Source organism: Helianthus annuus, chromosome 5 (genome assembly GCF_002127325.2).
Source record: "Helianthus annuus cultivar XRQ/B chromosome 5, HanXRQr2.0-SUNRISE, whole genome shotgun sequence".
Classification (NCBI taxonomy): Eukaryota; Viridiplantae; Streptophyta; class Magnoliopsida; order Asterales; family Asteraceae; genus Helianthus; species Helianthus annuus.
This window is the reverse complement of record NC_035437.2, coordinates 94,121,970-94,149,857: the sequence shown is the minus strand read 5'-3', so window position 1 is coordinate 94,149,857 and position 27,888 is coordinate 94,121,970. Positions and strand designations below refer to the sequence as shown.

The window sequence follows — 27,888 nt, the reverse complement described above, 5'->3', positions numbered from 1 at the left end:
GATCAATATATCCAATGGATGTTTAAGTGCCGCCCACATAGGGTTATACTTTGTCGTTCGTCGTTAAATCGATGGATGTTTAAGTATTGCACTTTGTCGTTCGTTGTGAGAATTTGATCTCGTGAGTTATCCTAAATGCTGTATTGATCACTAACCCGGTTTTGTGTGCATTATTATTTAAATTAGGTTAACAAGGCTAAACCATATTCTGTCCGTGTTAAATCTGCAATGTGAGTCATTCTCTTTTTATCAAATGTTTTACAATACTCCAAATTATTTTCAGAATTATAATTACAGTGATTAAGTTTATGTAATCACCAAATTACAGCCAGTATGTGGGGTATTGTGCACATTACTACTGTTTTAATCACATTAGGTGGGCGAACCTAAAATTAAGTGATATACGTCATTCATTGGGGCAGCCAATGGTGATATGACCACAGTCACAGATCCGGTCGAGTGACAAATACTGTGGGTAGTTGGTAGATATCAGAAACATATGTAAAAACTCTTAATACTGTAAATTATAACAAACGAGTCGTTTTAGTAAACTGAATGATTCACTCAGTATTTCCCGCTGACAAAACCTTTTTCAAACATGTTTCAGGTGATCTATTGTAATTCAGGAAAAGTGCTGGGGAGCATTTCAAGCTTAAGAAAGTGGCTCATTATAAAATAGAGAAATATGTTTTCTAAAAATAAAGATTTATCAGCAAAATCATGTTATTGTAAATTACCGGGATTTTATCCCGAATTGAGAAATAAAATAATCGGGAAAAGTTTTTAGCTTTACAACGATCCTGATGATAAACTTCCGCTGTTAAACTCAATTAAATAAATATCACGGGATTTCTGTCCCGCGGCTCCTAAAACGGGTCAAACCGGGTCGGGGGCCGTGACAGAAATGCGGTGGTATCAGAGCCACTGAGTTAAGCTAATTAAGTATTTAGAGATACTTAATTTTTCCTGATTACTATTTATGTGATTATGTGTTATATTAAACTGACTATGTGTTAGTTACAGTATGGATAAGCAAAAGCTGCAAGATATCTATCTTAAATTAGATAGGTCAGTCTATGAAGAGGGAAGTTCATCTTCAAAACTCCCTACAATTCCTGAAGAAGGAATATTTGTGCGAAAAGCACAATATGAAAAACCGCTTTCTCCTAGAAAAAGGAGTATGATTATTAAGAAAAGTAAAGAGCAAATCCGAGAAAAGAGGATTAAAAGGGAAACCCAGGAATTAATCAATAAATCACCTTGGGAAGACAAGCTAGATGAGAAATGGGCAAATTTATATATGTTAGCCACAGTAGCAGAACATGCAGATCTTTAAAAACCCTAAGTCTAGTAATAGTACTTCCCAGTAAATAAATAAATAAATCCAAGTGTGTTTTTTCCTGCTATTTTGTACAAATAGTGCGCAATAAAACTTCAATGTTTATTTGTTAAACTTTGTTCCAAAGTTTTAACTTAATATTTTTGTGCATTTTGCATATATGCTACACAACATGAATGAGATATCTGAAGCCTTTCAGAACCTCGATCTAGCATGAATGAGATATCTGAAGCCTTTCAGAACCTCGATCTTTACCCGGTGAATGTAGAAGTTTCCAAAGATTTCACTGGATACTTTGCTGATGTGGAACAACCTGTAGAATTCAATGCTCCACCTTTGACAAAGACAAAACGAAAGAAAAGAAAGAATTATGTATGGGGTAGTCGTATCCGTAGGAAAAAGCCAGCCACGAAACTTCCTAAAATAAACAACCCTTTAGAAAAAGGAAAAGAAATTGTAATCAAAGAAAGTACTAAACAGCAAGAGATGGAAACTGAAGTCAAGAAAGATTCTAGGCAAATGGAAAAACAGTTTGAGGAATATTCTAAAGATATAGAAATGGAAGTAGGACAAGGTTCTAGACCAACTCAGATAGAAATTGGAGAGAGCTCCAACCAAAACCAGGGAATAACTTTTCAGGAGGAAATAGATTTCCTATTGGCAAGCTGTGAGACTATTCAGCCTGTCAATACTAATGTTTTTACCTATCCTAGTGAAAATCCACTCCCTATGAATTTTGAACCAGCAATCCCAGAACCAATAGTCCACTCCCAACCTGTAGAAATGGACGAATGGTGGACAAATGATTGGCAATTTCAAAATATTGTCAACGACCCTTATTCCTTTCTTCCACAATTCGATCCAGAACCCCTACCTAATCCACCAATGAGTAACGAAAATATGGCTGAACTTCGCCATTACGGTGAAGAATTGATGGATGCAGGAAATAGAATCAGGGAGATAGGGGGACAAATTGCCTGGAATTATGATGAAAGGGAATTTCGTTTTTAGGACGACAAGGGGCGAGAGATGGGAGGGTGGTAAAACCATAGTTGTGTAATAGTAAAAGAAATAGTGAAATCAGTCCGTAACATAACTACAAATAAAACTTTGTAAAATATTGGTGTGTATTGATGCATACTATAACCGATATAAAATGAAATCGAGAAATCGATAGTTTTGACTATACGTGTATTGTAAATTGTCTGATTGTTTGTGTATAATTGCTATTTATCAAATACTAATAAAAATTATATATATATTATCAGATGGCAAATATTGGTAATGAACCGGTAAATGAGGTTAATCAGTCGGAGCAACATCCAGGGGATCAATATATGACTAGACAAGATATTGAAAATATTGTTGCTCAAGGGATAGCCAATGCTATTCCAGCATTCGTTGCTGCTGTAAAAAGTCCAATCGAACCACAACATATCGTTCCTAGTAAACGTACTTCTGAAGATAACTTCAGTAATGGTATAAATGGGGGCAATAATCATGTTAATCATGATAACGAATCCCAGCACACGCCGCTCCCTAAGAAACTGAAGGCTGCAACACCTGGTTGCACTTTCAAAGAATTCCTTGCTTGTAAACCCACTGAATTTGCAGGCAATGAAGGGGCAACTGCATCACTGCGTTGGTTAGAGAAAACCGAAGCAGTAATTGCAATCAGTAAGTGTGCCAAAGATGATCAGGCCATGTACGCATCAAATCTATTTAAAGAAGGAGCACTCGAATGGTGGAACACTGTGTTACAAGCTAAAGGAAGAAATAGGGCTTATGCTATGACTTGGGAAGAATTTAAGAATCTTGTAGAAAGAAAATTCTGTCCTGAGTATGAAAAGGAACAAATGGCAAATAAGTTCCTAAATCATCAGATGATAGGAGTAGATTGTCGTAGTTATACTTCGACATTCTTTGAATATGCAAGAGTGGTACCAACACTGGCTTCGCCAGAACCGGTACTCATTTCTCGCTATATTTGGAGATTAATTAGCGAAATTCGCAATATCGTTAAGGCTGCGACACCTCGCACTATTGACGATGCTGTAGAATTAGCTAATACTCTGACTGATGAATTGATACGCACAAGAGATGAAGACAGGAAGAAGGAACTAGCTCAGAAAATTACCCAAGGATTTAGGGTGGGTAATAGTAGTTTCAAGAAAAGAGGAGCAGGGCAATCTTCAACTTTGCCATTCTGCAAAATTTGCAAAAAGAAACATTTTGGAAAATGTAATAAAATTTGCAATTTTTGCAAAACGATAGGACATCGTGAAGAAAACTGCAGAAAGAAATCCATAATTTGTTACAATTGTGGAGAAGCCGGACATTTTAAAACAGAATGTCCTAAGTTAGTCAAACCAGTGGACAACAAAACCAAGGCGACCGAAGGAGCTACTAAGAAGAATGCCAGAGCATTCCAGCTAACCACTCAAGAAGCAAAGCTCATCCCGGATGTGAAAGCCGGTACGTTTTTAGTTCACGACGTTTATGCAAAAGTATTGTTTGACTCTGGTGCAAACCAAAGTTTTATAAATACTTCATTCTGCCAAGCTCTTAAGTTACCCTTAACTACCGTTAGGCAGATTTTTACAGTCGAAACCGCAGATGGGAATTCAGTAAAAATCAATCAGGTTTTGCAAAAAGTAGAAATAGAACTTTCAGGTCATAAATTTGATGCAAACCTATTACCTATGAAATTAGCTGAATTTGATGTTGTGTTAGAAATGGATTGGTTAATAGCCAACCATGCTCAAATCATTTGTGCTAAAAACTCTATAGAAATTCAAGCACCTACTGGAGAAGTAATCATGATTACAGGAGATAAACCTCGAAAGCCACTGATGTTCATATCAGTAATGAAAGTTGCTAATTATGAACGAAAACAAGGAATAGTATATATGATTTCAGTAATCATTAGTACTAAAGGTAAAGAACTTAAGGAAATTCTTGTAGTCTCAGAATACCCAGATATATTTCCAGAAGATTTACCTGGGTTACCACCAGATAGGGAGGTAGAATTTAGGATTCATCTAATTCCAGGAACTACACCGATAGCCAAGGCACCCTATCGATTAGCTCCTACTGAAATGCTAGAATTGAAGAAGCAATTAGATGAATTACTAAGCAAAGGATTTATACAACCTAGTTCATCCCCTTGGGGTGCACCAGTGTTATTTGTGAAAAAGAAAGATGGATCAATGAGAATGTGTATCGATTATAGAGAGCTAAATAAGGTTACAATTAAGAATCGATACCCATTACCTAGGATTGATGATCTTTTCGATCAATTACAAGGCGCTAGGTACTTTTCTAAGATAGACTTGCGCTCCGGATATCATCAATTAAAGGTTCAAGAAGAAGACATACCTAAAACTGCTTTTAGAACTAGGTATGGACACTATGAGTTTACAGTCATGCCCTTTGGGTTAACTAATGCACCCGCAACATTCATGGACATGATGAACAGAATCTGTAAACCATATTTGGATAAATTTGTAATTGTTTTCATAGACGATATACTTATTTATTCAAAAAGTCAGGACGAACATTGTCAGTACTTGCATGCACTCTTAACTTTGTTAAGAAAAGAAAAATTGTATGCCAAATTTTTGAAGTGTGAATTTTGGCTACAAGAAGTGCAATTCTTAGGACACATGGTGAATCATGAAGGTATTCACGTAGATCCTGCTAAGATAGAAGCAATTACCAATTGGAAGGTTCCGCAAACCGCAATGGAAATTAGAAGTTTTATAGGTTTAGCCGGATATTATAGACGGTTTATTAAGGATTTTTCCAAGATAGCTGTACCATTAACTAAGCTAACCTGTAAAGCCATTAAGTTTGAATGGGGACCTAAACAAGAAGAAACCTTTAGAATCTTGAAGCAAAAATTAACCAATGCTCCAATTTTAGCCTTACCAGAAGGAACAGAAGATTTTGAAGTATATTGTGATGCTTCAAAATTAGGATTCGGATGTGTGTTAATGCAACGCAAGAAGGTAATTGGGTATGCTTCCAGACAACTGAAGAAGCACGAGGAAAACTATACGACTCATGATTTAGAATTAGGAGCTATAGTTTTTGCCCTTAAGATATGGAGACATTATCTGTATGGAAGTAAGTTTACTGTTTATACAGATCATAAAAGTTTAAGGTATATATTTGGGCAAAAAGAGTTAAATATGAGGCAAAGAAGATGGATGGAAATCCTGAGTGATTACGACTGTGATATTCAATATCACGAAGGAAAGGCAAACGTAGTCGCAGATGCCTTAAGTCGTAAGGATCATGAGAAGCAAAGGCGAGTCCGTGCTCTTAGAATAAATCTACAAGTAGATTTAATGGAACAATTAAAGGAAATTCAGGAAACGGCAATCAAGGACGATGCCGAAAGAATGAAAGGTTACCTAAAAGAATTAGAACAAGGAAATGATGGAATTTGGAAATTCCACAAAAGCAGAATTTGGGTACCTAAACAAGGAAATTTAAGATCAAAGATTTTAGAGGAAGCTCATAAATCTAGGTATACCGTACACCCAGGAAATAATAAGATGTACTAAGATTTAAGAAAGAATTTCTGGTGGATAGGAATGAAAAAGGATATAGCCGAATACGTATCTAAATGTCTAACTTGTTCACAAGTTAAAGCCGAACATCAGAAACCTTCAGGATTACTACAACAGTTGAAAATGCCTGTATGGAAATGGGAACTCCTAACAATGGACTATGTTACTAAGTTACCCAAGACCAGAAAAGGTAATGATGCTATTTGGGTAATTGTGGATCGATTAACCAAATCTGCTCATTTTCTACCTATGAAAGAAACCTTTAGCATGGAAAGGTTAGCCAAGTTGTATGTGGATGAAGTAGTATCCTTACATGGAGTCCCACTCTCCATTGTATCAGATAGAGATAGTCGTTTCACTTCCCGTTTCTGGACAAGCTTCCAAGAAGCAATGGGAACCCGACTTAATCTAAGCACTGCATATCATCCACAAACAGACGGGCAAAGTGAAAGGACGATCCAAACTCTAGAAGACATGCTCCGAGCATGTGTAATTGACTTTGGTGGTAATTGGGATAACCATTTACCATTAATCGAATTCTCCTATAACAATAGTTATCACTCAAGCATCGAAGCCGCTCCATTCGAAGCACTGTATGGACGCAAGTGTAGAACTCCCGTATGTTGGGCAGAAATAGGAGAAAGCCAATTATCAGGTCCAGAAATCGTACAAGAAACCACAGACAAGATAACTCAAATCAAGGAAAGATTGAAAACAGCCAGAGATCGTCAGAAAAGCTATGCAGATAATCGCCGCAAGCCACTAGAATTCCAGATATGAGATAATGTACTTTTGAAAGTATCTCCTTGGAAAGGAGTAGTACGATTCGGCAAGAAAAGAAAACTGATCCAAGATATGTTGGACCATTCCCAGTGATCCAACGAATAGGACCAGTAGCTTATCGCTTACAACTACTAGAAGAACTAGCTGGAGTACATGATGTATTTCATGTATCCAATCTCAAGAAATGTCTATCAGACGAATCCCTGGTAGTACCTCTTCAAGATGTGGAGGTAAATGAAAAGCTGAAATTCATAGAGAAACCCTTACAAATAGAAGACCGGAAGGTCAAGTTTCTCAAACACAAGCGACTAGTACTGGTAAAAGTCAAATGGAATTCAAAGAGGGGACCAGAATATACTTGGGAACTGGAGTCAGAAATGAAGCGGAAATACCCTCATCTATTTCAGTGAATCTCGAGGACGAGATTTTCTTAAGGTGGGGAGGATGTAATAACTCTCATTAAAATCCATAATTAGGATGATAATTAGGCGATAAGAAAACCCTATTTGAGACTCCCAAGTAATTCTGCACTAACCCTAAAATTTTCAGAACAATTGGAATTAGGATCAGGGCCCCTAAAATACAAGGGGGGGTAAACCCTAGTGATGATTATCACCAAATTTGCGTTGTACAGATTGAAATTGATTTTAAAAATGAGTCATGCAAGCTAGTCCCGTACCCAGCTAGCCTATGTAATTAGACTGCACCCCTTACGAACCGTAAGGGGAAAAGCCATACGGTCCGTAAGCCTGTCCAAAAATCACTATAAATAGCAGACGTTGGCAATTGCTTTCTGTGTTGAAAACGACGTAAGAATTCTTTGTAGACGTCGAGTTATAAGCAGAAACAGTCCCAAAACACACACTAATATCGAATTGCTGCCGCAAAACAGGGTAATAACTCGATCGCTATTACGATTCATTTTCCGACTGATCAATATATCCAATGGATGTTTAAGTGCCGCCCACATAGGGTTATACTTTGTTGTTCGTCGTTAAATCGATGGATGTTTAAGTATTGCACTTTGTCGTTCGTTGTGAGAATTTGATCTCGTGAGTTATCCTAAATGCTGTATTGATCACTAACCCGGTTTTGTGTGCATTATTATTTAAATTAGGTTAACAAGGCTAAACCATATTCTGTCCGTGTTAAATCTGCAATGTGAGTCATTCTCTTTTTATCAAATGTTTTACAATACTCCAAATTATTTTCAGAATTATAATTACAGTGATTAAGTTTATGTAATCACCAAATTACAGCCAGTATGTGGGGTATTGTGCACATTACTACTGTTTTAATCACATTAGGTGGGCGAACCTAAAATTAAGTGATATACGTCATTCATTGGGGCAGCCAATGGTGATATGACCACAGTCACAGATCCGGTCGAGTGACAAATACTGTGGGTAGTTGGTAGATATCAGAAACATATGTAAAAACTCTTAATACTGTAAATTATAACAAACGAGTCGTTTTAGTAAACTGAATGATTCACTCAGTATTTCCCGCTGACAAAACCTTTTTCAAACCTATTTCAGGTGATCTATTGTAATTCAGGAAAAGTGCTGGGGAGCATTTCAAGCTTAAGAAAGTGGCTCATTATAAAATAGAGAAATATGTTTTCTAAAAATAAAGATTTATCAGTAAAATCATGTTATTGTAAATTACCGGGATTTTATCCCGAATTGTGAAATAAAATAATCGGGAAAAGTTTTTAGCTTTACAACGATCCTGATGATAAACTTCCGCTGTTAAACTCAATTAAATAAATATCACGGGATTTCTGTCCCGCGGCTCCTGAAACGGGTCAAACCGGGTCGGCGGCCGTGACATGTTGTATGCCTTAATTCGAATGTGGTGATTCCTTGTAATAAAAAAATCAAATTTTGGGAGATCTTCCTATCTTCTCGGATAGATCCCAGTGGACATTGAAGCCCGTCGACTGGTTTCCATATCCGTATTCAATCGATGACAAGTTAATTACAAATTAAAGGTCAAGTTGATCAATTATGTGACTATGTGCTTATGTGTTCCCTTTTATGTTTTTGTGTGATCCAAATTATGTTATCCAAATCTTCGTAGAATCTTACATATCCTTGTACAAGAGATTCATAGTAGGATACCCAAAGGTATTACTTAAAATCCTCAATGGACTTCTAAGTTACAGTTAAGTTCCTTGGATTAGAAAGTACTACTTCATAATTAGACCCATGAGTGGTCTAGTTAAACAGATTAATCCAAAAATCTGGCTAGGGATATCATGTGATGATATAGCTGAAAGGACTCCTTGGTGGCCTAACTAAGAAGATCCCTTGTCGATCTAATTAAAAGGACCCGATGGAAGTCTAGTCACCCTCATCACAAGTTTGATATCTTTCCCCAAAACATTACAAAACAAACTGTGCGGACTATGCAAGGGATTACGTAATTATGGATGCATACATAATTATGGAATTTAGTGCGCAGAAATCACAGCAAGTTCTGTCATGTGTCTAGAGTTAACCCTATTCATTTCCAACTCTAAAGAAGCAACCGTTGAAAATGACTCAGTTAGTTCATTTTCGTTTCTGAAGAGTTATCCGTTGAGGAAATGAATATCCGTTGTGTAATCCTTCATTTCCAACTCTGAGGAAGCAACCGTTGAAGATGACTCCGTTAGTTCATTTTCGTTTCTGAAGATTTATCCGTTGAGGAAATGAATATCCGTTGTGTAATCCTTCATTTCCAACTCTGAGGAAGCAACCGTTGAAGATGACTGTGTTAGTTCATTTTCGTTTCTGAAGATTTATCCGTTGAGGAAATGCACATCCGTTGTGTAATCCTTCATTTCCAACTCTGAGGAAGCAACCGTTAAAGATGACTCCGTTAGTTCATTTTCGTTTCTGAATATTTATCCCTTGAGGAAATGAATATCCGTTGTGTAATCCTTCATTTCCAACTCTGAGGAAGCAACAGTTGAAAATGACTCCGTCTGTTCATTTTCGTTTTCTGAAGATTTATCCGTTGAGGAAATGAACATCCGTTGTGTAATCCTTCATTTCCAACTCTGAGGAAGCAACCGTTGAAAATGACTCCGTCTGTTCATTCTCGTTTCTGAAGATTTATCTGTTGAGGAAATGAATATCCGTTGTGTAATCCTTCATTTCCATTTCTGATGAAGCAACCATTGAAAATGACTCCGTCTGTTCATTTTTCGTTTCTGAAGATTTGACCGTTAAGAAAATGACAGGGTATTGCCTTGCATATCGCTGATGGTTATTTGGCAGAGTCACAAATAGACTCCTACGAATAAATTTCGGGACGAAATTTCCTAAAGTAGGGGAGACTGTGACACCTGTGTCACCACGACCATCAAACAAATACCAAGCCGATGAAATATTGTATTTCATACTTGGTATCTTGTATAAATATGTGTATCTTTTGCACATATCAATTCTTGTTCAATTTCAAACTTTATATCGCTTTCTGGAGAATTAGACGCAAACTGGTGCGTAAACGTACTCAGTTTAAATGCGACAAATACTCCGGAACATCAACATATACTTAACATACCTTAAATAACCTTTACATAACTTAGAAATAAGTTTTGAAGGCCTTGGTATGGCAAAAACAAGTTAATTCGCTTACAGGGACTAAACTTGACAAACTGCGAAAGTATGCCAATTTGAAATGTAACGGACATTCCGGAACATGTCCATAAGTTAAACATACCATAAATATCCTTTACATAGCTTAGAAATAGTCTTTGAGGGGTTTGGTATGCTAAAACAAACTTTTGGATCATTCAGGGGCTAAAAGTATCAAAAAGTGCACAAGTTTGCACTTTCGCGCATAACTTACGTTCTGGATACATCCGGACATCCAAAAATTTATGTAAGCATCCTTATATTATGCCTTAGTGTTTGGCATAAGAAAAATCCCTTCGTCGCGCAATTTGGATCATTTTTCGCCCTTATGCGCATTCCGTCGTAATTAACCGAACATCGCGATCGTACGGCCAAACGAACCAACATCCGACATATTTTTGAGCATGTTTCATGTCCACAATGTTTAGGCATCATTTTAGGGCCTTAAAGTTGGCTTTATGGGCCTTAGAAGTGTCGGAAATGGCTTAAACATGCAACAGGGAACAAAACTGCCATTTCTGAAAGTATGTGCAGATCAGGCATGCCCAGGCGGCCTGCCTGAGTTTGTCTTTCTTGCAAACTTGGCCTTTCAAACACACCAAAGGGCAATGCCCTTTCACAATCTCAGGAGCTAAGGGTCAAGATAAGGCACCACAACTTTGTGACAAGTGTACGCATAAGATCGTGGCACGATATTCAAGAAACGATCCTAACGGCTTTACTTTTCCTATAAATACCCCCCCTTGGTGAAAACCCACAAAAATCTGATCAAACGCTCTATGTTGGAACCTTTGTTTCATACCTGAGCCATTTTGATCTAGATTAGCATTCCGGGACCCTTCGTAAGTGTTCGCTTTTCGAGTCCGAAAGTCAACGTTTTGTTGACTTTCTGCATTGACCAGCCTATGGTCAACACGAAGTTCATTGGAACTTCATAACGTGAGCGTGATCACGATGGTTATAGTCCATGGCGACTATACCTACTGATTACCACGTTATCTAGGCTCAATGACGAGTCGTAGTTTCGGCCAAAATGCGCATTCTTGCGTATTTGTAACCAAACTACTCGTGAGCATCAAAGCCGTTTGTTTTGATGCCAAACCTGTTTTCTAAACTTAGTTAAGCATGTTCTAACATGCTTAGCTCGTCACTTTTAGTATAGTGCTTATATAGGGTCGTAAGGTAAGCGATCTAAACCATCGCTTATACTTTCGAACCCGACCCATTTGGTTGATCATTAGGGTCCGACCAAACACATTAGGTGACCATAGCTGTAACCTTCCGAGGTTACACCTTGTGGTCACGATGTTAGGCGTTCCAAACGCGTTCTACGCGTTAAGGTAGCATAAGCTACCTAAACGGGTCGTAATGGGCCGTAAAGCACTTAGGTTATGTTTCATTTTAGTATGTAGGCTTGGTTAAACCATATTACACGAGTCTCCATACTCGTTTGGTTTACGAACCCGCATACTATCTGATCCTTCCGATTTAGGTCCGGTATATTAATATAGCTACCTATTAGGTGCCGTTTGATATTCCGTGATCTCTAGCATTTTTGGTTGTTATACAAGGATTTCAAAGCAATCTCAGGTGAGTACATTGAACCCCTCTTTTACTGTTATCCAAACTGTTTTGGGGTGAAACGCATGTGCCTACTTGTTACTTTCATGCTTTCCGGTTTTCATATCATATACTTGCTATGTTCGATAGTACATATATAGTACATGATTTCATGGTGTTTCAGGCTATGTATGCCCATTGTGTGCGTACTTAGTACATTGTTTTACATTACATTTCATGCTATGTATACCCATTGTGTGCGTACTTAGTACATGTTTTTACATTACGTTACATGCTATGTATACCCATTGTGTGCGTACTTAGTACATTGCTTTACATTGCATTTCTGTTGCATATGCTCATCCAGCATATGAACACATTATACTACATTTTGAACCGTTGTAACCATTTGACTATGTGAACCGTCTTAACCCTTCGATTATATGAACCGTTTTTAACCATTGAACCGTGTAAACCAGTTGTATTTGTTGACATGATTTACAGTTGACAATAGACATTTGACTATGCATAAATATTTTCTACAATTGTTAAACATTACACCTTGATGGTTTGGTTTGAGTAAGTGATCTAAGTAACGAGGCGTGTGTAATATGATACAAGCATGGTGGATACGCCGCTGGTACTTCCTATATATAAGTGTTTGTATGGTATTACATATCGTAGTGTTATTTGAATCATTTCAATTTGAGACATATGACATTTTATACAAATAACACACTTTTCACGAGACATTTTTTTACAAACGACTTATCTTATACAAACTCATTTTACATGGTTATCCGTTTAACCATACAGTGTTCTCTTATTTATACATATCATCTGATCTTATCGTTTTTCAAATGATTTACAAGACAAAGCAAATTACAAGGTTCATGACTAAACAGTTTCTCAAACATAAGTCATGAATTCCGTTTTCACAAAACCAATGTATCTCACAGGCATTTTTATGCTGACGTACCTATTTTCACATGTGTTTTCAGGAGATGATGCATAGGACTTATCAAGACATACTTAGGCGGACCTGTGCCTTAGTGACTTAAAACGAGACAAGAACTAGTTAATTTATGTTATGTATTCTTTGGTTCTTGTTTAAATAATGTAAACATTCATGTTTGATTAATAAAACGAAACTTCAATTACCATGGATTTGAAACAATTGATTCTGTTACAACACTCCCCGACGTTTCCGCCACATTTTTTATGTTCTACGTGGTTGGGGTGTGACATTCTAAGCACCCTCAAGTGAGTACATAGACCGTCTTTTACTGTTTTTCAAACATTTTTGGGTGAAACACATGTGCCTACTTGTTACTTTCATGCTTTCCATGTTTTCATATCATATACTTGCTATGTTCATTAGTACACTATTAGTACATGATTTCATTATGTTTTTGCTATGTATGTCCATTATGTGCATACTTAGTACATCATTTTACATGACATTTTATGCTACGTATGTTCGTTTAGCGCATACTTAGTACATTGTTTTACATTACCTTTTCATGCTATGTATGTTCATCATACTTAGTACATTTGTTTTACATCACATGCTATGTATGTTCATTTAGTTCATACTTAGTACATTCACATCACATCACATGCTTACATTTTGGTATGACATTTGGTTTGTTTAAATGGGACAATATACATTCATTAACATTGATCATGCCGCTCGGTAGTAAGTAATGGTACCATAGGACTTGACAAATCCCGTTCCTGACATCCTAGGTTTGTTTGGATGAAAGGAATGACTGAATCCGAAAACATTTCTTTTGGTAACCTTTACTTAGGGTTATCCGTCTGTCTCAAGGCTTGAATGTATGGAATTTTCACAATACCGCATAAATGTTTGTATTCAGTATAGCATGCGTTTCCACAAAACATAACATTGATTTAAACCACGTTTTACTTCAATACATTGTTTTGTGCATTTTTACCTATGGTTTAGTTGATACATATTTCACTTGCTATACATGACATTTTGTTTACACATTACATTATTGACATTTGACATGGGCATTTTTGATATTGACATATACATTCATGAACATTTTGACATGGTTTTCACAAAGACATTTGACAAATGGTTTAGACATGGGCAATTTACATTGGGGTTTGGTTTGGGTAAGTGATTTAAGTAACGAGGCGTGTGTAATGTGGTACAAGCATGGTGGATACGCCGCTGGTACTTCCTATATATAAGTGCTTGTATTACATTACATGTCGTAGCGTTATTTAAATCATTCAATTTGGACTTATACATTTTACGCAAATAACATATTTTTCACAAGACATTGTTTTACAAAACAGTTTGTTTTATAAAAAATCATTTTACTTGGTCATTCATTTAACCTTACAATCATTCTTTTAACTATACATATCTATCATCGCTTTTCAAACGATTTATAAAATAAAACATTTTACAAGGATCATGACTGATTTTGGTTATACAACTTTTTCTAAACTTATAAGTCATGAATCCTAAATCAATAAAACCTATGTACTTGCCGGCATTTTTATGCTGACGTACCTATTTTCACATGTGTTTCAGGAAATGATGCATAGGATTGATCAAGATACACATAGGCGAACTTGGGCCTTAGTGACAATAAAAGATGCAAGACTAGTTAATTTTGTTATACTTCTTTATTTGTTAAGACATTGTAACTCAGTTAATCAATAAAACAAAATTTCAATTTTCCATGTGTTATGAAACAATGATTCTGTTACAACACTCCCCGACGATTCCGCCACGTTTTGTTGTTTTACGTGGTCGAGGTGTGACAGAAAAGTTGGTATCAAAGCTCATGGTTATAGGGAATTAGGTTATTAGTAATTCTTTGACCTAGTCTATAACCTTCCTAGGACCCTAACGCGAGTTTACTTGCGTTTAGTTATAAAACAATACTGTCTAAGGCTAGAGTGTTCGTACAAATCCGCAATATCGGACCAGTCACTCTTACCTGGGAACTCTTGGGGGGAGTGTTCACTTATAGGCAAGCATGTCTTCAGCGATACATTATTATGACCCGTTTGCTTTGATTTGTCACCATCTCATTTGTTTTCCTTAGCTAACAAACAAATGATCGCAATTCGTATGCATTGCCTTTCTGTTTTGTTTATCTGATAACATTTCATTTGTTTCTTCCTATATCTTTCATTTCCTTCTAGAATGTCTCTTCATCTCAACAATGGTCAAATGTCCAAGCAAACAGCCAAATTTGCCCAGCAAATAGGCGAAGTAATTCTGAAGTCTGTGGATCTAGGCATTGCCATGTCTCGTCTCAAAAATGGAGCCACTCAAGAGTCACCAAAGGAAGCAAAAGTCAGGCCTGCACCAAAATCAAGAAAGCATAAGGCTTCAAAGAAACCCGCAGCAGTTACACCCGATCAAGCGGGACCTAGCCAGGTAGCGGCGCCACCAGCTAGGAAGCCGTACTTGGGAGCTGCCCCATGGTGCAAGCGATGCAACTGTCATCATTTAAACTTCATACCCTGCTCCAAATGTACCTACTGTGGACGGTTGGGACATTTGATTAACATATGTCGCTTTGCTATCCAAAACAAAGCCGTTGCAAACCTTGCTGCTACCCAACTCCAAGTCAACCCTACTCAAGCTCGTTTCCCCTCTGGTACTTGCTACAACTAGGGTTCCTGAATGGGAACTGTGGGGGCTCGCCAAAGTAGTTGGGGTATGCGTTCTGAAGACCCCCAAATATGTAAGAAAACCCAGCATGCACCTCTTGGCGCATGAAATCCTGATTTGCCCGCATCGCCTCCTGGTTGGCCCTCAGCTGCTGCTCTTGATTAGCCCTTAACTGCTCTATATTGACACACTGCTGCTCTTGGCTAATCTGCATCTGCTGGAACTGGCCATAGAACTCAGGATATGACGGGATGCCAGGAGGCCAATGCTGGAACTGCTGGGGCTCTGGCTCCTGATGTGGTGGTGTGTGTGGTGGCTGCTGATGCTCCTCCTTGTCCTCATCATGCATAACCTCATCGTCATCCGCTGGCTCGAGTGGTAACGGGTCCCAGACCTCGTTATCCAACCCTTTCAACCTATCTCCATTGTCGGTTTCCGCGATAATCCCCATGGCCTTTAAAGAACGGATATCCACATAAAGTGCCTTCAGCAACCAAAGTAAGACCCTCAACTACTTCGTCAGTCATAATACCCATGTTGTAGGCGATTTGGGTCACGTATTGACCACCATGGATCTGACTGCTAGCTGTTCTGCCCGAACTATACACAAAGTATTCAGCCATCCGCGCGGCGAGGTTGATGTGAACCCCCTCCGCGAGCGTATATAGAAATATAACATCCGGTGTGGGACAGTTTCCCAAACTGTCCATGCGCCCAGCAATAGTGTGGCTAAAGATGTGGTGCATAACTCTAATAAAGGGTCTCGCAATCTCGAAGCTTTGGCTACCCGTGTATCATGAACTGGGCCAACTACAACCCGCGCCCAAAACTCACCTCGTTCATCTTCGCTAGGGAAGGTGGATTGATTAGTGAGGAACTCGGAGTTCATGTCTTCGTCAGTGTAAATACCGAGTCTTCAACCCAACCTCCCTACGGTCCAGGTGTGCCACCTACCTCCCAACCTGAAATTGATTCTTTTCTTGTGGCGGAAGTCTGGATTCCTACTCGCTTTGGGCTTGTCATATGAGTAGGTAGCGAAGAACTCTAGCGTGAGCTCCAGATAAATCGGCCGGTCAATGATGACTAAATGCGAAAAGGGAATTGTTAACATATTCTCAAGCCGGTCGCGTTGGTTCAACTCCGTCATCACATCCCAATCCAATCTTCTAGGGATGCCAAATTGGTTCCGTCTTTGCCATAGCGCATTGAGTTTTGGAATGCAAAGATTTTCCTGTGTGTTGTTTTCGTTGAATTGGAGAAAAGGATGGTCCATCTGTATGAGGATTATTGTTAGAACAAGAGGAGCAGGAAAAATTCCAAAAAAAAAACAGCCTAATCACACAGTTATGAAGCTTCTGTCCAACTGATCTGGGCAAATTGCACGAGCGTGCGACCAGACGCACGGTCGTGCGTCTCCGAGACCAGTGTCTGTGATGGGAACATGCCAGAAATGCACGGACCGTGTCAACCTAGAATGACCGTGCGAGACCGAGATCACAGCAAAATTCGTGAACGGCCGCAACTGCACAGACCGTGCGACCTTGGAACGATCGTGCGACGCGGTTTTCTGCAGAATTTCTACCCCCGATTCAGATCAGCAAAAATATTCTGAAAATCAACGAATTTCTGGCAAACGGGAGTTAGAAAATCGACTTGTTGTTCACGGAACACATGAATCTTACAAGGGTAAGCGTTTCAATTGTGTTTATGAAGGGAACCCTAAAAAGCCTTGAAGAAATTAGACAAATCTAACCCTAGAACAAGGATGAAACTGAAAATCAAAGAGAAAAACATACCGTGCACGAAGGATCTGAGAAACCGTGCAAAAAGTAGTGTGATTTTGGGGGAGAAGTCGGTTAGGAACTGCTGGTGCGATTAGGGTTCGTGAATGTGAGAATGGGTGCAGACAAGGGCTATATATAGTGCAAATGACAAAACTACCCTTGGCTAGTCGCACGGTCGTGTGACCAGTCGCACGGTCGTGTGGCCAGACGCACGGTCGTGCGTCACCAATGTTGACCGACCCTGGCATGCTGATCTCGGCAATGCATTGGGGGTGCGACTCGAGGTGCCGGCTTGTAGTGGCACGGGCGTGCGACCCGTGGCACGACCGTGCCACTTCTGCAGATTAGTCTTTTGCTGAAGAAACCATTTTCAACAATTTTTTCGACCGTTTTCCGCCATTTATGCACTCCGCAAACTGTTTTAACATTTTTCTAACATAGATCCTTCGTTCGGCATGATTAAAAACTGTACACGACTACGAAATCTACCAAACACACCAAAAATACGAAAAAACGGCAAAGATACAAATACGGACTATTTTACCCCTAAGGCGCCAAAGACTCTCTTGCTACATTTTTGATCATCGAGTTAGTAACGTAGACTCTCCTCCCCACACTTATGGTGTATGCGGGGCGTGGAGTTCGATAACCTCCACCGCCGACTCGATCGACCCAGCAACGTAAAGCTTTAAGCGATGACCATTTACCTTGAAAATTACGTCGTCCGCGTTCTCAATCGCGACGGTCCCATATGGAAATACCTCCTTTTACCGTGTACGGACCCGTCCAACGCGAATGCAACTTTCCTGGAAATAGATGCAACCTCGAGTTGTAGAGTAAAACAAGATCTCACGCTTGGAATTGTTTATGGTCCTTCAAGCGTTTATCATGCAATCTCTTGGTGTGCTCTTTGTACAACGCGGAGTTTTCATAGGCGTGTTGTCGTAGCTCTTCTAATTCATGAATCTGAAGGAACCTGGCTTCGCCTCCGGTTTTTAGGTCCAGATTTGCAGTTTTTAGAGCCCACATCGCCTTGTGCTCCAACTCCACAGGTAAATGGTATGCCTTTTCGTAAACAAGCCTAAAGAGAATAGTCCCAATAGGCGTCTTGTATGCCGTACGGAAAGCCCACAGTGCTTCATCTAGTTTGTCTGACCAATCCTTGCGGTTTGCACCTACTGACCGCTCAAGGTTTTTTTCAACCCTCGGTTCGTGACCTCCACTTGCCCGCTTGTTTGGGGATGATAGGGCGTGGATAAACGGTGATGCACACCATAACGAGACAAAGCTCTCTCAAGCTGAGTGTTGCAAAAGTGGGTCCCTCTGTCACTGATAAGCGCCTTCGGTGCACCAAACCGGGCAAACAAACTCTTCAAAAAGCTCACGACTACCCTGGCATCATTGGTGGGCAAAGCATGTGCTTCGGCCCACTTTGATATATAATCAACAGTGACAAGGATATATTTGTTTCCTGATGAGGGGGGAAATGGTCCCATGAAGTCTATCCCCCAGATATAAAGACTTCACAAACTTGTATCCAATTTTGAGGCATTTCATCGTGTGCCGATATGTTTGATGCCCTCTGGCAGGCATCGCATGCTCTGACCCTCTTCTGTGCATCACGAAATATTGTCAGCCAATAAAACTCTGAATCAAGCACCTTCTTAGTGGTGAAATTGGCTCCATGGTGACCTCTGGTAGGTCCCTCATGACAGTGGTGCAGAATGTCAGTCGCCTCCTTTCCCGAAATGCATCTCCTAATCACCTGATCAGCACCAACCCTAAACAAGAAAGGGTCGTCCCAAATGTAGTGCTTGTTGTCCGCAAAGATTTTTCTCTTTTGTTGGTGAGTCAATCCTTTAATTAGAATCCCGCAAGCAAGATAGTTCGCAAAGTCGGCGAACCATGGCGACTCATCGCATACCTTAACGCTCATCAACGACTCGTGTGGGAAGTTGTCATTTATGGAATCCAAACACATGTCCTTGATGTCTCCATGCTCCAATCAGGAGAGATGGTCAGCCGCTACACGAAGTTCATGGAACTTCATAACGTGAGCGTGATCACGATGGTAGTTTAGGCCAAAATGTGCATTCTTGCATATTTTGTAACCAAACTACTCGTGAGCATCAAAGCAGTTTGTTTTGATGCCAAACCTGTTTTCTAAACTTAGTTAAGCATGTTCTAACATGCTTAGCTCGTCACTTTTAGTTTAGTGCTTATATAGGGTCGTAAGGTAAGCGATCTAAACCATCGCTTATACTTTCGAACCCGACCCATTTGGTCGATCATTAGGATCCGACCAAACACATTAGGTGACCATAGCTATAACCTTCCGAGGTTATACCTTATGGTTACGATGTTAGGCGTTCCAGACGCGTTCTACGCGAACGACGCGTAAGGTAGCATAAGCTACCTAAACGGGTCGTAATGGGTCGCAAGCACTTAGGTTAGGTTTCATTTTAGTATGTAGGCTTGTTAAAACCATATTACACGAGTCTCCACACTCGTTTGGTTTACAAACCCGCATACTATCCGATCCTTCCGATTTTGGTCCGGTATATTAATATAGCTACCTATTAGGTGCCGTTTGATATTCCGTGATCTCTAGCATTATCTGGTTATTATACAAGGAATTCAAAGCAATCTCAGGTGAGTACATTGAACCCCTCTTTTACTGTTTTCCAAACTGTTTTGGGGTGAAACACATGTGCCTACCTGTTACTTTCATGTTTTCCATGTTTTCACATCATATACCTGCTACGTTCGTTAGTACATATTAGTACATGATTTCACTACATTTCATGCTATGTATGCCCATTGTGTGCGTACTTAGTACATTGTTTTACAATACATTTCATGCTACGTACGCCCATTGTGTGCATACGTAGTACATTGTTTCACATTGCATTTCTGTTGCATATGCTCATCCAACATATGAACACATTATACTACATTTTGAACCGTTGTACTCTACAATACATTTCATGCTACGTATGCCCATTGTGTGCATACGTAGTACATTGTTACACATTGCATTTCTGTTGCATATGCTCATCCAGCATATGAACACATTATACTACATTTTGAACCGTTGTACTCTACAATACATTTCATGCTACGTACGCCCATTGTGTGCATACGTAGTACATTGTTTCACATTGCATTTCTGTTGCATATGCTCATCCAGCATATGAACACATTATACTACATTTTGAACCGTTGTAACCATTTGACTATGTGAACCGTCTTAACCCTTCGATTATATGAACCGTTTGTAACCATTGAACCGTGTAAACCAGTTGTATCCGTTGACATGACTTACAGTTGACAATAGACATTTGACTATACATAAACATTTCTACCATTGTTAAACATTTCATCTTGATGGTTTGGTTTGAGTAAGTGATTTAAGTAACGAGGCGTGTGTAATATGATACAAGCATGGTGGATACGCCGCTGGTACTTCCTATATATAAGTGTTTTTATGGTATTACATATCGTAGCGTTATTTAAATCATTTCAATTTGATACATAGAACATTTTATACAAATAACACGCTTTTCACAAGACACTGAATTACAAAACAACATATCTTATACAAACTCATTTTTACATGGTTATTTAGTTAACCATGCATTGTTCTCTTATTTATACATATCATCTGATCTTACCGTTTTTCAAATGATTTACAAGACAAAGCAAATTACAAGGTTCATGACTAAACATTTTCTCAAACATAAGTCATGAATTCCGTTTTCACAAAACCAATGTATCTCACAGGCATTTTTTTATGCTGACGTACCTATTTTCACATGTGTTTTCAGGAGATGATGCATAGGACTTATCAAGACATACTTAGGCGGACCTGTGCCTTAGTGACTTAAAACGAGACAAGAACTAGTTAATTTATGTTATGTATTCTTTGGTTCTTGTTTAAGACAATGTAAACTTTCATGTTTGATTAATAAAACGAAACTTCGTTTACCATGGATTTGAAACAATTGATTCTGTTACAACACTCCCCGACATTTCCGCCACGTTTTGTATGTTCTACGTGGTCGCGGTGTGACAGAAAAGATGGTATTAGAGCCAATGGTTATAGGGAATTAGGTTATTAGTAATGCTTTGACCTAGTCTATAACCTTCCTAGGACCCTAACGCGAGTTTACTTGCGTTTAGTCATAAAACAATACCATCACCTATCCTTAGGCGACGACCACAACAAGAACATAAATTTCAAAACCACTTTGAAAACTAATCATCTGTTCTAGGATGATTGATTACTATGTTTTGAACCCTCTGTTATAAGGTTTTGAACCCCTTTGGGTTTTCAAAATCTCGTCAAGGTTTTGGGTCCTAAATAGTGTGAACACGTGCGAATTGGAAGAGTGAATGCCTGTACCCTGGGATTTCTGTCTAAGGTTAGAGTGTTCGTACAAATCCACATAATCGGACCAGTCACTCTTACCGGGGAACTCTTGGGGTGAGTGTCCACTTATAGGCGAGCATGTCTTCGCGATACACTATGAGGATCTATTTGCTTTGACTCAGCATTGGTGTTGTTTGTTTGCTTCGTGGATTCAAACAAATGACCATCAACCATGATTATGGCCGGTAATTTTAACATCCTATTCTTACCCAATGCCGTTTCATTTGTTTTCTTTATTGTCTCTCATTTAGAATGCCTCCTCGACGCGAAAACCAGATAGCGACTGCAGAACTGGCAGAGATCATTGCGCAGCAAATGGCTGCTCAATTCCCAAACCTCTTTGCTCAATGGAACCAAGCCAACAACAACCATAATGCCCCCTGCAACTTCAAGACATTCAACTCGGCTAAGCCATCAAAGTTTTCTGGGTCTCAAGGAGCGACTGCACTTCTGCAATGGTTCGAGAGTTTAGAGAACACCTTCAGACATGTCCAATGTCCAAACGAGCGAAAGGTAGAATTCGCATCTAGCGTCTTTGAGAAACGAGCTTTGACATGGTGGAATGGTGTGATGAGAGATAGGGGTGCCGATGTGGCACTGGCTCAAACATGGCAAGAGCTTCGAGCTCTGATGATGAAGGTATTCTGTCCTCGTCACGAGATCAGGGCCTTGGAAACGGAGTTCGACGATCTTAAGCAGGTTAGCGGTGAGCATCGAGCCTACATGGACCGTTATGAGGAGTTAAGTTTGTTATGCCCGGATATGGTTACACCTTTGATAAGGCAATCGAAAAGTACATTGATGGCCTCCCTGACTCAATACAAGACATTGTGACTGGTAGCAACCCTACTACAGTCAGTCAGGCCATTGAGCTATCTGTAACCTTGACTGAATCAAAGATCAGGAAAGGTATACTTTTCCGAAATGGTGACAAGAAACCGGTCGGGGAATCGAACCCAATCGGGGAATCAAAGACCATGGATGAACAGACTGAATCCTCTAAAAAGTCAAAGAAGCGAAAGGCTTCTCAGAACTTCGCCGTGGTCGCTCACAATGGTCAAGCCGTCCCCAACCAACCAGCTCAACCCCCTGCTAGAAAACCATACAATGGAACTGCACCCTTGTGCAACCAATGTAGCCTCCATCATCACGCCAATGTACAGTGTCGCAAATGCCAAACTTGTGGACTTATAGGCCACACAGCAAGAGTCTGTCCAGCTACAGCTGCGCCAAACCAAGCTGGCAACAATCCTTCTCACGGTCGTTTTCTACCAGGCTCTTGTTTCAACTGTGGCGAGATGGGTCATTTCCGAAGAAATTGCCCAAGGCTTGCTAATGCAAATCCAGCACAGGGAAAAGCATCTGACTGACTAGAAGACAACATCGTTTAGAAATAATCACGTCTTATGTATTATTTTCTTTTGTTGTCAAGGTCCAAGAAACAGTTGTTATCGTTGTTTATAAATAAATCTTTTATTTACATCGCAATGTATTTCTGTGGTTGCATGTATAAACGACATATCCCTTACAATACCGACAATCAAGTAACCGTATTCCTTGAAGAACAAACTACCCCCAAAATTTTTCCATTCTATGACCTCATGCGTCTTCCACAAAATTCCTAAGAACCCGTTTATTCTAAGGAAACGAAGTACAAAGCGCAAGTTACAACATGAGACGAATACCCAAGGTACCACTATAAATCCTTAATAGGGTACCTAAGGATTTCCCGTAAGTCCTTAATTGTTGTATACCTTAATTCGAATGTGATGATTCCTTGTAATCAAAAATCAAATTTTGGGAGATCTTCCTATCTTCTCAGATAGATTCCAGTGAACATTGAGACCCGTCGACTGGTTTCCATATCCGTGTTCAATCAATAACAAGTTAATAAAAAATTATAATCAAGATTAAACAATTATGTGCTTATGCGTTCCCTTATGTGTTGTTGTGTGATCCAAATTATGTTATCCAAATCTTCATAAGAATCTTACATATCCTTGTACAAGAGATTCATAGTAGGATACCCAAAGGTATTACTTAAAATCCTCAATGGACTTCTATGTTATAGTTAAGTCTCTTGGATTAAAAAGTACTACTTCATAATTAGACCCCTTGAGTGGTCTAGATAAACAGATTGATCCAAAAAAAAAAAAAAAACTGGCTAGGGATATCATGTGATGATATAGCTGAAAGGACTCCTTGGTAGCCTGACTAAGAAGATCCCATGTCGATCTAATTAAAAGGAACCGATGGAAGTCTAGTCACCCTCATCACAAGTTTGATATCCTTCCCCAAAACATTACAAAACAAACTGTGCGGACTGTGCAAGGGATTACGTAATTATGGATGCATACATAATTACGGAATTTAGTGCACAGAAATCACAGCAAGTTCTGTCATGTGTCTAGAGTTAACCCTATTCATTTCCAACTCTGAGGAAGCAACCGTTGAAAATGACTCCGTTAGTTCATTTTCGTTTCTGAAGATTTACCCGTTGAGGAAATGAATATCCGTTGTGTAATCCTTCATTTCCAACTCTGATGATGCAACCGTTGAAAATGACTCCGTTAGTTCATTTTCGTTTCTGATGATTTATCCGTTGGGGAAATGAATATCCGTTGTGTAATCCTTCATTTCCAACTCTGATGAAGCAACCGTTGAAAATGACTCCGTTAGTTCATTTTCGTTTCTGATGATTTATCCGTTAGGGAAATGAATATCCGTTGTGTAATCCTTCATTCCCAACTCTGATGAAGCAACCGTTGAAAATGATTCCGTTAGTTCATTTTCGTTTCTGAAGATTTATCCGTTGAGGAAATCAATATCCGTTGTGTAATCCTTCATTTCCATTTTTGATGAAGCAACCATTGAAAATGACTCCGTCTGTTCATTTTCGTTTCTGAAGAATGAACCGTCAAGGAAATGACAGGATATTGCCTTGCATATCGCTGGTGGTTATTTGGCAAAGTCACAAATAGACTCCTACGAATAAATTTCGGGACGAAATTTCCTAAAGTAGGGGAGACTGCGACACCTGTGTCACCGCGACCCTCAAACAAATACCAAGCCGATGAAATATTTTATTTCATACTTGGGATCTTGTATAAATATGTGTATCTTTTGTACATATCAATTCTTGTTCAATTTCAAACTTTACATCGCTTTCTAGAGAATTACACGCAAACTGGTGTGTAAACGTACTCAGTTTAATGCGACAAATACTCCGGAACATCAACATATACTCAACTTACCTTAAATAACCTTTACATAACTTAGAAATAAGTTTTGAAGGCTTTGGTATGGCAAAAACAAGTTAATTCGCTTACAGGGACTAAACTTGACAAACTGCGAAAGTATGCCAATTTGAACTGTAACAGACATTCCAGAACATGTCCATAAGTTAAACATACCATAAATATCCTTTACATAGCTTAGAAATAGGCTTTGAGGTGCTTGGTGTGTTAAAACAAACTTTTGGATCATTCAGGGACTAAAAGTGTCAAAAAGTGCATAAGTTCGCACTTTCATGCATAACTTACGTTCTGAATACATCCGGACATCCAAAAATTTATGTAAACATCCTTATATTATGCCTTAGTGTATGGCATGAGAAAAATCCATTCGTCGCGCAATTTGGATCGTTTTTCGCGCTTATGCGCATTCCGTCGTAATTAAGCGAACATCGCGATCGTACGGCCAAACGAACCAACATTCGGAACATTTTTGAGCATGTTTCATGTCCAAAATGTTTAGGCATCATTTTAGGGCCTTAAAGTTGGCTTTACGGGCCTTAGAAGTGTCGGAAATAGCTTAAACACGCAACAGGGACCAAATCTGTAAATTCTGCAAGTGGTGCAGATCAGACGGGGTCAGGCGGCCCGCGTAAGTCTGGCCTGCACCTTCACGCGGGCCGCGTGGGACATGCAGAACAGATAAGAACATCTAGTCAGCAAATTTCAGCTGGTTTACCCACAACCACATGATTTTGGCTTGCCCTTTCAGTTCACTAAGGGGTATTTTCAGCAACCACAACCTTTCGACAAGTGTACGCGCAAGATACAATCACGTTTTTCAAGAAACGATCCTAACGGTTCGGGAAATACTATAAATACCCACCCCCCATTGTTGCAAAAACCCACACAATCTGATCAAGAGCTCTAAGTTGGAACCTTTGTTTCATACCTGAGCCATTTTGATCTAGATTAGCATTCGGGGACCCTCCGTAAGTATTCTTTCGTTCTTTTATTCGCTTTTCGAGTCCGAAAGTCAACGTTTTGTTGACTTTCTGCATTGACCAGCCTATGGTCAACACGAAGTTCATGGAACTTCATAACGTGAGCGTGATCACGATGGTTATAGTCCATAGTGACTATACCTACTGATTACCACGTTATCTAGGCTCAGTGACGAGTCGTAGTTTCGGCCAAAATGTGCATTCTTGCATATTTTGTAACCAAACTACTCGTGAGCATCAAAGCCGTTTGTTTTGATGCCAAACCTGTTTTCTAAACTTAGTTACGCATGTTCTAACATGCTTAGCTCGTCACTTTTAGTTTAGTGCTTATATAGGGTCGTAAGGTAAGCGATCTAAACCATCGCCTATACTTTCGAACCCGACCCATTTGGTCGATCATTAGGATCCGACCAAACACATTAGGTGACCATAGCTATAACCTTACGAGGTTATACCTTATGGTCACGATGTTAGGCGTTCCAGACGCGTTCTACGCGAACGACGCGTAAGGTAGCATAAGCTACCTAAATGGGTCGTAATGGGTCGCAAGCACTTAGGTTAGGTTTCATTTTAGTATGTAGGCTTGTTAAAACCATATTACACGAGTCTCCACACTCGTTTGGTTTACAAACCCGCATACTATCCGATCCTTCCGATTTTGGTCCGGTATATTAATATAGCTACCTATTAGGTGCCGTTTGATATTCCGTGATCTCTAGCATTATCTGGTTATTATACAAGGAATTCAAAGCAATCTCAGGTGAGTACATTGAACCCCTCTTTTACTGTTTTCCAAACTGTTTTGGGGTGAAACACATGTGCCTACCTGTTACTTTCATGTTTTCCATGTTTTCACATCATATACCTGCTACGTTCGTTAGTACATATTAGTACATGATTTCACTACATTTCATGCTATGTATGCCCATTGTGTGCGTACTTAGTACATTGCTTTACAATACATTTCATGCTACGTACGCCCATTGTGTGCATACGGAGTACATTGTTTCACATTGCATTTCTGTTGCATATGCTCATCCAACATATGAACACATTATACTACATTTTGAACCGTTATACTCTACAATACATTTCATGCTACGTACGCCCATTGTGTGCATACGTAGTACATTGTTACACATTGCATTTTTGTTGCATATGCTCATCCAGCATATGAACACATTATACTACATTTTGAACCGTTGTACTCTACAATACATTTCATGCTACGTACGCCCATTGTGTGCATACGTAGTACGTTGTTTCACATTGCATTTCTGTTGCATATGCTCATCCAGCATATGAACACATTATACTACATTTTGAACCGTTGTAACCATTTGACTATGTGAACCGTCTTAACCCTTCGATTATATGAACCGTTTGTAACCATTGAACCGTGTAAACCAGTTGTATCCGTTGACATGACTTACAGTTGACAATAGACATTTGACTATACATAAACATTTCTATCGTTGTTAAACATTTCATCTTGATGGTTTGGTTTGAGTAAGTGATTTAAGTAACGAGGCGTGTGCAATATGATACAAGCATGGTGGATACGCCGCTGGTACTTCCTATATATAAGTGTTTGTATGGTATTACATATCGTAGCGTTATTTAAATCATTTCAATTTGATACATAGAACATTTTATACAAATAACACGCTTTTCACAAGACACTGAATTACAAAACAACATATCTTATACAAACTCATTTTTACATGGTTATTCAGTGAACCATGCATTGTTCTCTTATTTATACATATCATCTGATCTTACCGTTTTTCAAATGATTTACAAGACAAAGCAAATTACAAGGTTCATGACTAAACATTTTCTCAAACATAAGTCATGAATTTCGTTTTCACAAAACCAATGTA

The 27,888-nt window shown here is 39.2% G+C and overlaps 1 protein-coding gene across 1 annotated transcript in view; it reads right to left on the bottom strand.

Annotated features, from left to right (window-relative positions):
• LOC118492125 overlaps window positions 1-27,888 on the bottom strand; it is a 60,975-nt gene that overhangs the window by 22,586 nt on the left and 10,501 nt on the right. Inside the window, exon 5 of the mRNA XM_035989917.1 lies at window positions 15,647-16,036. Within this exon, the coding sequence (XP_035845810.1) occupies window positions 15,647-16,036 (390 nt within the window). The remainder of the gene's footprint in view (window positions 1-15,646; window positions 16,037-27,888) is intronic.